At 39.0% G+C, this 13,240-nt stretch overlaps 1 protein-coding gene across 6 annotated transcripts in view; it reads left to right on the forward strand.

Annotated features, from left to right (window-relative positions):
- Positions 1-13,240, forward strand: part of CSNK1G3 (casein kinase 1 gamma 3) — a 153,962-nt gene that overhangs the window by 12,081 nt on the left and 128,641 nt on the right. For all 6 annotated transcript variants that reach the window (XM_045020930.1, XM_045020933.1, XM_045020932.1 and 3 more), the window contains exons 2-3: positions 4,453-4,528; positions 11,833-12,261. In XM_045020930.1, coding sequence (XP_044876865.1) covers positions 12,084-12,261 — 178 coding nt within the window. In that variant the 5' untranslated portion in view covers positions 4,453-4,528; positions 11,833-12,083. The remainder of the gene's footprint in view (positions 1-4,452; positions 4,529-11,832; positions 12,262-13,240) is intronic.

Genomic DNA, 13,240 nt, shown 5'->3' on the forward strand with positions numbered 1-13,240 from the left:
GTTTTTAATAGTATTTTATTCAAGTTTAAACTGAAAGTGCATTAGCAAGGATAAAAGAAAGATCAAGTAACCTTTATAATAAAGGTGATCTGCAGATTTGAAGAAATATTAGTATTCTCTGGAGTTATTCACTAAAAGTGTTCTCTGTTATTGGATCCATGCTCTTGTGCAAAATCAAAGTTCTAACGCTGCAGTAGCAACTGTCTAAAGCTATGTATGGACTAAAAATGTTGGTTGCCTAAATTGTGTTGGCAAACGTGTTTTAAACACTAGTGTAGACATTTAAAAAATGTTACTAGTTACGGTCAGCCTTAGGCTTCACCTAGCTAATTTTTTTAGACATCTATTTTTCTGGTCTAGACATGGCCTAAAGATGTTGGTCTGGGTGGGCTATTGTGTTATTCCCTGTAATACACCTGTACCCCGATATAACGTGATCCGATATAACACAATTCGGATATAACGCGGTAAAGCAGAGCTCCAGGGGGCGGGGCTGCGCACTCCAGTGGATCAAAGCAAGTTCGATATAACACGGTTTCACCTATAACGCAGTAAGATTTTTTTGGCTCCTGTGGACAGTGTTATATTGGGGTAGAGGTGTATAATGTAAGCTTCTCTTGGTGGTTCAACCACCAGCTTTTCTGACAACAGTTAGACCCCCAATCCTGAAATTGACTGCAGGACTGAAGCTTTATTCTTGCATGGACCCCATTGACTTCATTGAGGATCCACAAGAGGATAGGAATCTGCCATTCTCGTTGTTGTATAGAAACTCCCCAGGGTTGTAAAACTGGTTAATGTTGCTAGAAGCTTAGTATTGTTTTTGCTAGAAAAGAGCATCTTGGATGGATGGAAGAGTATTTCTTTTTCCTTGTTGGTGATGTAGAACATCGGACATTTGTGGACATTGGCACTCCATGCAATTGTGTAAAGATTGTATACACCACCAGAGCACTGAATGGGAGCTATGAAATATTGTGTGATTATGTAATTGAAGACTATTGCATCATAACCTTACCTCTGCTCTCCCGTGATTCTTATTGCTCATTGTCTGTTTTGCCGTATTGCTTATTTTTTTTTCGTTTTCAATACTATATATACTAGACACACACACATATATGGGTAAAAAGATGAGAAGGTTAAAAAAAATCTTAACTCTTGCAGCACACTCTGAAAATATTACCTTCATGATAGTTCTATAGACCGCCTACATACTCATCTACCATACAATGACATGTATGCAAGCAAGTGGGGTGGTGTACCAAGGAGGAGTAATAACAGTGCAGATGCTCATAATTTCCCCAATTGTGTGTCATGGACATGCATTTAAATTAGTCTGTGCTGAATGTTCCTTTCACTGTGTTTTGTTTGGGTTATTCATCATGTACAGTAACTGAGAGTGATTTCTTTTGATTTGCAGAAATTTAAGAACACTTTTAAATGGTGGTCTGCTTATAGGTCACCATATTCTTGGGTGATTTATATCCGTGTTTATTGACAAAAATAATGTGAGTCATTTGTAGTGGGTATAATACTTCAGCTTAGTGTAGTTTTGCTCTGAAGTGACAATAGATCTGTTTAGTAAGGTCACTTTTGCGATTTAGGTATTGTCTTATCTAATTTTTATAACTAGAATATGAAGTTTTCATTAGCTTTTTAATCCTTAACCTTCACGGCTTATAGAGCTATGGGAAACGGCAGGATTCTGCTTTCAATAGTGTATCTATAAATGAATTTTTACTAAGTTTGATTTGCAAGGACCTCTGCCCTCTCACCTGTACAACCCCATTAAGTCAGTTGGGTTGCACAAGGTATAAGAGAGGGTAGAATTTATCTAGTAGAATCTGTTACTTGTGGTGATGCAGAAATAGCACAGCTGGAATTTCAACTTTCAGACTGAATTTTCAGAACTATCTGCCAGAGGAAAACATCTTTTTACCTGTTAATTAAGCAAATTTGATTTGGAAGTCATCAAGACCAAGAAAAGAGGCTGAAGTGCAGTTTTCACAGATACACCTTAATTTTGGCATTTTCAGACTTTTGAGTGTTTGTCTTTTCACCCGTAATCTTTTATTATAGTTTCCCAAGTTAAAATTTAACTGCAAAAAATCCATCATGTGGTTTTGGCTCCATCTTCGGCCTTTGACAGTGTTCAGACATTTAGATCCACAGCAAAGACTCGTATCACTTGAGCTAATTTAGTAACTGGCAGCACTGTAAAGCTGTTATCCTCTATGTGGGCCAGTTACTAGAGGTGGACAAAACACACTTTGCCGTGGGTTTCACACTATTTCCTGACAGCAAAGTAATGTAGAGATTGAAGACTCCTGGATTCAAGCCTAGGTCCTGTGGCATTGTGCTTTAGTGGTTATAGGCCCTTATACTTCTGTGCTTTTAGTGTGTCAATGTCCTCCCTCTGCTCTTGCCTCTCTTGCACTTCTGTTATTAATCAGACCCTCCGACCAGCTCCTTTTCCCCCTGCTGCCTCATCAGGCTTCTGTCCCACTCCTCCTCTGTTCCCCCCCTCTGGCTCTTGCAACCTCATTTTACCTTCCTCCCTGTAACCCTTCCTCACATACATAATACATAACTAGAGAATATCCTTATATTGCAGCATGGAATCCAGTGTTCTAGAGGCACATGGTTTCCTAATCTATACCCATATTCATGTAAATTAAGGTTTACATGAATATGGGTATAGAATTTTTTTCTCGGATGCATTTTATGGGTTTGTATGGGAATTTTTTGTGTATGAAAATATTTTAAAACTGTTTTGAGAGAGACTGATTCAGAAATGGAAAGAAATAGACCATTCATAGAAAGACATGTAAATAGGCTTGTATATCACCACTTTACAATGGTGTCACTGCACAAAGGGAGGTTTTCTGACAATTGGAGATACTGCATTCTCTGTGTTTCTATGATGGCTTTCAGTAGGGTCTAAAACTATATTTTAATGAAAATTGTGATTGACTATGTGTTATAATACCTTTTTGCTTTTGTTTAAAGGACTGTATTGTAATAACTAAGTATAGCTGTGTCTCAGAGTGTTTTACTGTGTACTTAACTGATATGGTCCACTAGCAACATGGCCTTAAAACATTGATACTTAATTGAGACCTGCCATGGGGCAGCAATGGAAGTTCATTTTCCTCCATGAACTGGCTGTGATAGACACTGAAGTGGCCCTCATACTGCTTCTCGATGATGATGTTAAATCCATAAAAAATATTTTAGGAATGGAATTAATGCAAGTTTTCTTAAGTTTAATTATGTTTAAACTTTAAAAATGATTTTGTGTATTACATGTAGTTCTGTTGCCGGAGATCAGTAACTTAACCCTAACGTGGCTAAAACTGAATTCCTGATTCTTCTCTCTCCTTTCCTGTTCTTTGTCACTTTGAATACATCATTGCACTTACCATCAACTTAGGCCTGCTACTGGGGCATCATATTTGTTTCCTCTCTTACTGTCTTCCCTGCCCTATGCCTAATCTTCCAGGCAGTGTTGGAACTTGCTGTTTCTCCCTTTACAACACTTGAGAACATAGGAACATTATCTTTCTGGAAAATAGCTAGAACTTTTCTTACAGGCCATTGTCATCTCCCTTCTTGATTACTGGCCTCCCTGATGCCCATTTCACCTCCCTATCTCAAGTCAATACAAATTGTAGCTGTTAAGATCCATCTTTCTTGTGCAGTATTCTGACTATAACCCCGCTATTGGAATCTCTCCTGGCTTCTCTCATTGGAACCAGACTTAAACTTTGTTGTGTTTATATTCAGGGCCCCCTCATTACTCAACTCTTTGTCTTGTATAATATCAGTGCCCTGCCCTTTCCACTTCATCAGTGATGTCTTTTTTTTTTTTTGTTTGTTTTTTTTGCCTTCATACTGCTCCCTAATTACAGAATGCTTTTCCTGAGCTGGTGGACAAAGCAATTGCCTCTCATTTAAATCCCTCTCTTCTTTCATGATTTCTACAAGAAACAAAATAATCAAAGTTATCTGTTTTTATTTGGTTGAGCTGCTTGTTTGTGTAGAGGGAGAGTAAAAAACCTAATGGGAAATTGCTGTGGTGGCAGAAGAGTGGGATGAATTGTGTAGCAAATCCAGCAAAACAAACAAAGTAGCAAATGTAATTTATAAGACACTTCCATGCTTTCGTAATCATCTTGCTTGTATGAATTATCCCCTTACCCTCTCTTAATATGTCATTTTAGTTGGTACGCTTAGTTTGGTGAAGGGTATGACTTCCTTTATATTTAGAAGGCTTCTGGTATATATAGGACACATTCACACTTACAATATTAATAGAAGCCTGCTTTCTACTTTGACTTAGAAAAACAACAGTACTAAATCTTTAATTTATATAAAATCTGAGTAAAGCATCAGAAATGTTTACATGCATGAATGAGTGCCAGTATTACATATGTATTTCTTTACTTTTAGCATGCTGTTTACATCTAAAACGTGAACATTATGGTGAAGAAAAGGCATTGCCATGAACAGTGTACCGCTTTCTTGGGTAAGTGTGATTTGTGAATTCTAATACCACATTATGTATGTGAGGGAGACATGATCCACAATTTGTTATAGAGGGGGTTCTTGGCAAAAAACACCCCAAATATTCTGTTTACTTCAGATTAGATGGAAATTGTATAGTATAGCAAAGTGGAACATTACACTCAAGACCAGAGATAGGAGGGGTGGGTGTCTTCCTTTCTGACAGTAATACTAACATTGTTAAATATTAAAAGAACTTCCTGTGTCTCTGCAGTAGGTATCCAGTAACATCTGTTGAGTCAACAAATGAAAAGTGACAAGCCTATAAATTGCCACATAATTGAGAATTTTTTTGAAAACTAAAACTTGTAGTTGCTTATCTTTGATTTATTACTATACATTCCATTGAAATACTTCTAAAGGGTATTTCAATGGAAGTGCATGTGTTCTATATATACACTAGAACACCAGAATAATTTATTTTAATGTTATATTTTAGAAAAATATTTAATAATAATTTGCTCACTAAATATCCTACAAGTTTAAACATGTGATTCTTACAGTTCTGTGAATGGTGGCAGCATTAACCAAAAAATTAGTACATTATATGCTATCTAACTGCTGATCAGATTGTGAAAGCGCATCCAAATTTTCACCAATATATAGCTCAGTGGTTTGAGTATTGGCCTGCTAAACCCAGGGTTGTGAGTTCAATCCTTGAGGGGACCATTTAGGGATTTGGGGATTGGTCCTGCTTTGAGCTAGACTAGATGATCTCTTGAGGTCCCTTCCAACCCTAATAATCTATGATTCTATTATCTTTGAGTATAAAGTTACTTGTCTGTTGCCTTGGGGATTGTGACTGTTGTAAAAATATGTATCTGCTTAGCGTGTTGTAGCGTCTCTGTATGTGGTCCCACTTTTGAATCTTCATGTTAATGGTTTTTTTAAGGCTGAAATCTGAAGTGTTCTGATATTGATTCTGGGACCTCCTTTATTTAGACACAACTATTCCAACAGGGGTTGGTTAGAATGGCACTAATGTTGGTAGCTGTAAGTGCACAGTCTTTTTCTAGTCATTCCTTTGAACCCCCTTGGCCTCTTGTGTGTGCTTGTTTCACAGATAAGAATTTTTCTACCAACAGGCAGAAAATGGTGGTAGAGTCAGAAAAATAATTTAAATTAGCTGTCTCATTTACTTAAAGAGGAATATTTTCTTGATCTCTGTGACTGAACAAAGTTTGTCTTCGACATAATTTTTAGAGTAGAATTTCTGACTATCCTGTTTATTCATGTATAAATAATTGACATTTGACACTTTTTTAAAAAGCAAAAATAGTCTTTTCTACTGTTGGATATTAGACCTATGTTTGTGTTCCTCACAACTTTTTTCCTTTTGCCAGAGAAGTACCAAGATGAGGTTATGCTAGATTAAGGAAATACATTTTAAAATTACTTTGATATATTCAAACAGATCTATTTTGTGTGTGTATGAAGGTTCCATGACTGTCACCCTCCACCCCAACCCCCACTTTGCCTCCAGCATTTCTAATGGTGTTAAATATATTAAAAAGTGTCTTTAGTGTATAAGGGGAGTCGCACTCAGAGGCTTGCTGTGTGAAAGAGGTAACCAGTACAAAAGTCTGAGAACCCCTGTTCTTACTTCTTGTGGTAGTGGGACAGAACCTGGGCTGTGCTTGACTCTCACAGGTGTTTGTCCAAGCTCCAAATTTGTCTGAAGAAATACTCTGCACTTCTGTACTTCTTTTTAGTTGAATGTTCTCCTCTTGCCCTCCCGCGCCCCCCCACCCCCCAAAAAAAAGTAATAGAAGAGAGAAAACGGGAAACCTCCTGTACGGCAAGGCAAAGTAGTAAAATCATTGAAGGCAGACGCTAAGTCCTTGGGGTTTAAACTCTGGCCTGCCATGCTATCTTGATGGTCTGGGCATCTTGGCTACAGGTGTGATACATCCCGAAGAAGGTTCAGGTGACCACCAAAGATATGCTGTTCAAGGGGATGGAACCCAGTCTGGTAACCGTCCCCTCAGAGGCAGAGAACACTATTTTCCCCCCAGACTCGTTATTCAGACTAACCATCCTGGATGCAGTGACCACGATACTGTAGAAAGGTGTCAGTCATCCATATACACCTAATTCCATTTCAGACTCAGTAGGTTTCCTGTGACTGTCAGGAGCCATGCTAAGACTAGGATCCTACAGTTGACTTTTTGGAAACTCTCCCCCCTGCTCCCTTTCTATTGGACTTGGGCAGAGATTTTGGCTAACAAATGGGTACTAGACATTGTTACCCATGTCTAGGCCATCCAATTCCTTTCCATACCCCTAAACCCTACTGCCCCTCTTCCCATCCCTTTTTAAGGATCCTTCTCATGAGAGCCTTTTACAAAAAGTAGCCTTGTAGCTCAGTCTTGGAGCAATTGAAGAAGATTCTCAATAGAGGGCAAGGATTTCTTCTCCCACTATTTCCTCTTCCAGAGAAGAAAGGGACACTTTGTCTTATTCTGTATCTGAGGAGACTCAATAAATACACATGCCACCTCAGATTCAGGGATGGTAACACTTGTCTCCATCATTCCATTGCTTCAGGTACAGGACTGGTTTGTGGCTCTTGACTTGCAAGACACGTACTTCACATTGCCATTCACCTGGCCCACAGGAAGTTCCTCAAATTTACAGTGAGGCTGAATCCATCAGTCCAAGGTACTGCCCTTTGGGCTCTCCACAGTATTGTGTCTTTACCAAGGGCCTTACTCTCATGGCGGAGCACCTGAAGAATCAAGTTATCTTTGCCTACCCATACCTAGACAACTGGCTTATCACAGCTGAATTTTATCAGGAAACTCTGACAAACCTTGGCAATGCCCTATCCCTGCTTGCCCCATTTGAACCTCCTAGTAATCTGAGAAATTCTCTCGTCACAGCACAGTAATTTATAAGACTCAGAATTCACTCTGTCAGCTAGGTCATACTTACCTCAATATAGATTACTTTCGTTTCAGTTGTTAATAAATGGGGTAATTGCTTGCCTGATTATGAGAGTATGGACTTACCTCACATTATTAGGCCATCTGTACATATGTGACACACTGCTTGCCAGGCTTTTCCTGAGATCCCTATGACTTTGTCTCAGGTCAGTCTATTCCCTGGCAAAGCATTATGAGCAAGACAGTTGTGACTTCATCTCACATCCTCAGGGAACTGTCTTGGTCTCTACACCCTAGCAGTGTCAACAAAGGAGTACCATTCAAGATCCCTTCATTGTCTGGAATGTTAGTGATGGACATGTCCAAAATGGGATGACCCTTAGAAGACATGAGGCTATACATAAAAGTCTTGGAACTCAGAACCATCAGGCTAGTGTGTGAAGCATTCCTCCTGGTCTTCTGGCAATTGATAGTATAGATACTGACAAATACGTTGGCAATATACCATAAAAGAAACAAAGGGGCACCACCTTCGGTCCTCTCATCCCCCACTCCCTGCACTCCAGAGAGGGAGTCATACTATAGAACTGGTGTTGCCTGCATGACTTAATCCGGACAGCCTTGCACTTCCTGGGAACCAGCAACAATTCAGTGGATTTCCTGAACAGTTGACAATTAGTTGCAAGTGGTTATTGCTGCAGTCCCTCACAAACTCCTATTTCATCAACACAGGAATCCTGGTAATAGATCTGTGTGCCAACAGAAACAATGCAATGTGTCCCAACTTCTGTTCCCAAGTCTGCATGAGTCTGGGATCCTGGTTGGAAGCCTTTCTACTGCAGTAGAAATAAGGGCTGCTGTATGCCTTTTCTCTGATTGTGTTAATCCTCTGGATGACTGCTTGGGCCAGACTCATCCTCATAGCTGCCTACTGTCTGAAAAAGTTCTGGTGCTGAACTTGGTGAACACATTCACCACGGCCCCTAAATCAGGCTCCCAGACCTGTTGTCGCAGAACCAGGGACAAGTGTTGCACCCAGATCCACATCATTACAACTAACTGTTTGGATGCTGGCTGGATGAATACCATGGAAAAGGACTGCTCTTTGCATGTTCAGGACATCCTGGCACAAAGTAGGAACCAGTCCACAAGAAAGACTTACTTTTTTCAAGTGGAAGAGATTTTTCCATATGGAAGACCCAATATGGCCTAGTGCCTGAACAAGTGTTGATAACTAAAATTCTAGATTACTTATTGCAGTTGATCAGACCAGAGCATCCAGACTGTTTCAGGGCACACCTAGTAGTAATATTGGCGTGCCATCTTCTGGTACAGTTGGTCTTGGTCTTCTCTTTTCCAACCATATTGAAATTCCTCAAAGGTCTAATGCATGCCTACCCATTGATAACAGCTTGCATGGGATCTCAACATTGTCTTTCTGAAGCTAATGGGGTCCCACGTGGAGTTGCTCCCTCCATCATATAACCCTTAAAATAGTCTTTCTAGTGGCTATCACCTCGGCCAGGAGAGCGAACAAGTTTCAGGTACGCACAGTCCAATCCCTATACTCCTTGTACCCCCAAGGACGGGGTGGTTCTGAGATGTGCAAAGTAAATCCCCAACTTGGTGTCTGAATTTCACTTAAACAGGTGAGTTAGTTGATTTTTTTTTTTCTTCCTTAAGCCTCATTCCATGCACGAGTTAAAACTGCACATGTAGGATATATCTCATGCCCTATATTACTACACTGACAGGACTAAGTATTTCCTACTATCCCCATGGCTGATTGTGACTATAGCTGGTTGCTCGAAAGGCCAGGCCACTCACACTGAATTATCCATTTAGACAGTTGGAGATTCTCACTGTTTTTTCCAGCTGGCAGAGAGGTACCACTCTTATTGATGATCAAAGCTTATTCAACCAGAGTCCAAGCAACCTCCTCAGTCTGTTTCAAAAATCTGCAGGGCCGTGACATGGAGAAATCTGCTCACACTAGTAAAGCACTGGATGTGGCTGCTAGATCTGATGCTAGATTTGGGATAACAGTGCTCAGGTCTCTGATGCAGCTGGTACTCCAGATTACTGCCATGCTGAAGAGGACACTGCTTGCCAGTCATCTACAGTGGGACCCACACTGACACATGCTTGAAGAAGAGAATGGTTACTTACCCTTCAGTAACTGTGGTTCTTGGAGATGGAGATGTAATTAGTGTGGATATTGTAACCCTCCAGACCCATTTTTGGAGTCCTCAGCTAACATTGACTTTGAATTGTGAAGAAACTGAGGGAAGGTTGTGGCCATTCCATGCTTTATGCTTGTGCATGTTAGCGTGAGGAGGCACAGGTATATGCGTGACCCTGACGGACATGGCTGTGCAAAAGATTGAGCTTCGTGGTGTGAGGCAGTTGCGTGCCCGCAGCGACTAAAATATCTCAAAGAACCACAGTTTACTGTAGGGTAAGTAATCATTCTTTCCTTTGTCTATGACAAGTGCTTGGCACATACTTTGTTTGGGCAATAGAGTTTACATAGCCTATCTAGTGGGGGTGTTGGATTGAATTTGTTGATTGTGTTTGAGGCATTTCTCCAGTTTCTATAGTTAGATGTGGTTGAAGCTGGTGATAAACGAATCATGTTCTGTCAGTTCCTCCTTTGCCCCTCCTCCCCCCACCCGCAAATTCTGTTATCTTAGACCTCCCACAGTTGCTCCAGACAACCTATGGCAAAAGACATGAACAGGAATAACCTTGCAGACGATACTTAAATGCTGACCCAAAATGACCTTATGCCAAATCCTTTTGGGCTTTTCTGAATGAAGCAGAGACCCACTCTGAGTATCTAATGTTTTAGAAAAGCAGATTGGAAATAGGCCTTTGTTTTATTCCTGGTCCAGAGGATGCCTTTTATACTCTCACAGGTACTCTTGAGAGTTAAATTATCCGGTATCTTCCCTAAGCTGCCCATGTCTTATGTACTTCTTTCTGAGTTGACATGGTCAGACCAATTGCTGATTGATTGGTGCTTAAAGCCACCACTTAAGATCATATCAGAAACAACCATGATTTTATTGTCAGAGGTCAACAGTGGGGAGGGTATTCTCCCTTGCACTCTTGTACCATCTAGGCAGGGAGCGGCAACATGGCTCTTCCTTTCTGTACTTGCACTTTGATTTTGTAGCATCATGATAGTTGTCATGTTGATTTAGTGTAACAGAACATAGTGTTACTTTTTGTATACGCCAGAAGCAGATGAAAAATGTGACATCTGTTCTGCTAAAATGGTGTTTGAAAACGAGGTAAGTTAAACAAAGGACAATATTCCAAAACCAATGTGTTTTAGAATGTGATAGTTATAAAGTTTGCTTTAAAAAGAGACATCTTGAGTTTAACTTCCAGGTAATCCTAACATTTAAAATAGAATATATGTCAAAGGATATTGTTAAATAGTCTTGGGACCAGAATTTGACCTTCTCTAAGATTGTTGGTATGTGATGAGTAAATGTCATCTGAACTTTGGGGTTTTTAAATGACTTTTATCAAGTGATTCAAATAGCAAACAATAGCTGCCATTCATGTAGGGACTAAATAAAGTCCTTTTTTGATCCTTCTACTGGACTTATGACAGCAGTACACTAACACTTAATATCCCTTTTGATAAAATTCTTGTTTGAATAGTGCCGAAAGCAGTGAAGTGAATTGAACCAAAAAAGTGTGTGATGACTAAAATATTCCTTTAATAATAATAAAAGATAAAGTTGGTAAGGAAATAGGTTTTATTTTCAAAGTAGCCTATACTAGAAATAATGGAGAACAATATATTAAAAGTACTTGGCACTCTTTGTTAAGCTTTACATTAAGCATCAAAAATAAGATGTCTTACCATTCAGAAAAAGGAAAAGAGACAATTGTAGTTTTGAATCTTTTTTTTCCTTTTAAATTGAATGAGTTTATCAGCTTCAGAGAATGAGTATATATGGTGTTTGCCTGAAGTGCTATATCAGTTGCTTATAACTTTTGAGAAATAAGTGAATTTCTTCCCCGTTCAAAACTGCGATAACTGATTTTGAGATTTGATGGACATTCTTTAAATTACAGTATCAAGTTTGTACACTAGATAGTTCAGGCTGGATATGTTTTTGCAAAAAGTAATGTATTAACAATCTGTATTAAAATTCTGCTTTCAGATTTTTCTGCACAACTCTCATTGAAATCAGTGGGAGTTGCGTATAGGAATCTGAGGACAAAAATTAGTCACTGTGGTAATGTTGTGCAACAAGGGTATATTAAAGTTATATTTATTATACTTTAATCATGTGACACTCTAGGAAGATACCTTGTTCCAAATATGTATACTCTGTTTAATTTTCTTTTTCATTTACAGAGTCTCTGTAAATCCTGCTGGTAGGATACACACTGAGTATATATTTTGCTTCAAAGACTACCAAGGAAAACTATTTTGCGAATGGGATGAATATGCAGCCATTGACTACTTACCAACTACAATTTAGTGACTGATCAACCAGCTGGAGCACTTAACTAGTGATGTTTCCATTCTCACATTATCCCGTTTGAGTTTGCTTGTCTTAATTAAAAAAAAAAAAAAAATTCAAAGTGGAGTACCGTAAACTTGATATGGATGGTAAAAAGAAAGACAAGGACAAACCAGATGATAGAATGGCACGGCCTAGTGGGCGTTCAGGTCACAATCCACGTGGCACTGGCTCTTCGAACTCTGGAGTGTTAATGGTTGGACCTAACTTTAGAGTTGGCAAAAAAATTGGATGTGGTAATTTTGGAGAACTACGATTAGGTAAGACTGGTATTCCTTATTCCACTCTATCTAATTCAAGATGTACATGCAAACTAGACATTCACAATATGTTTACCTTCCATATATACTATTTTTCCTATTACTCAGATTTTTTGTGTTGCAGAGATAACATCTCATCGCACCTTATGAAATATTTTTTCTTACAGAATTACCTAGGCTTTAATGTGTGTGCGCTCGCTCTCGCGCGCGCTCTCTCTCTCTCTCTCTCTCTGTGAAACAAGTAAATAATTTAGTTGAGTATGTCAGTTGAAGTCATTACTTTGTCTACAGTATTACTATGCTGAGCGTGTGAACGCTTTTGTTTCAGACTAAGTTAAATTCGCAACTTTCTGACCCAAGGGAAGAATAAACAGAGATCTACGCTTATGTAAAATGGACATCTTGTATATTTAAGCACTTATATTAAATGGCTGAGCTGAACATTATAAAGGTTGCAGTGTTTAAAAGTTATTTTATTTGCCTTAGGTACACTGTTGGGTATTAATTTTTAAAATCTAGCTAAGTAAAATAGTTCGGTTTTGTACAGTAGCCTTTGTGTTCTAGGTATCTCAGATTGAGTTTGACTATGCAGTTAGCGCAATACTAGTGTTAAAAAAACAACCATTTTGTGCTCAGCCGTGACACAAGCATGCACTCTGTTTGACACTTGCATCTGTTTTGAGATAGGTTGCTGTTCAGGCCAACTTATTTTCTGAAGAGTACCATGGAGTACAGACAATCTATGAATAATCACTGCAGGGCAGAACAGGGGACCACAGTTTAACTTTTTTGTCATGAGGAGGATAGCTTCTGTAACAATATCCAACCCTTGTAAAGCACGTTACTCTGGTTTAAGTCCAAGAGTGCATTTTTCTCAATGTTTTCATTTTCCAATATGTTTATTCATACTAAGAGCTTATAAACTTTTGGTATACTGTATGCACTTCTAGATTATCCAGTGACTTAACTACAATTCAGA

The sequence above is a fragment of the Mauremys mutica genome, chromosome 6 (assembly GCF_020497125.1).
Source record: "Mauremys mutica isolate MM-2020 ecotype Southern chromosome 6, ASM2049712v1, whole genome shotgun sequence".
Classification (NCBI taxonomy): Eukaryota; Metazoa; Chordata; order Testudines; family Geoemydidae; genus Mauremys; species Mauremys mutica.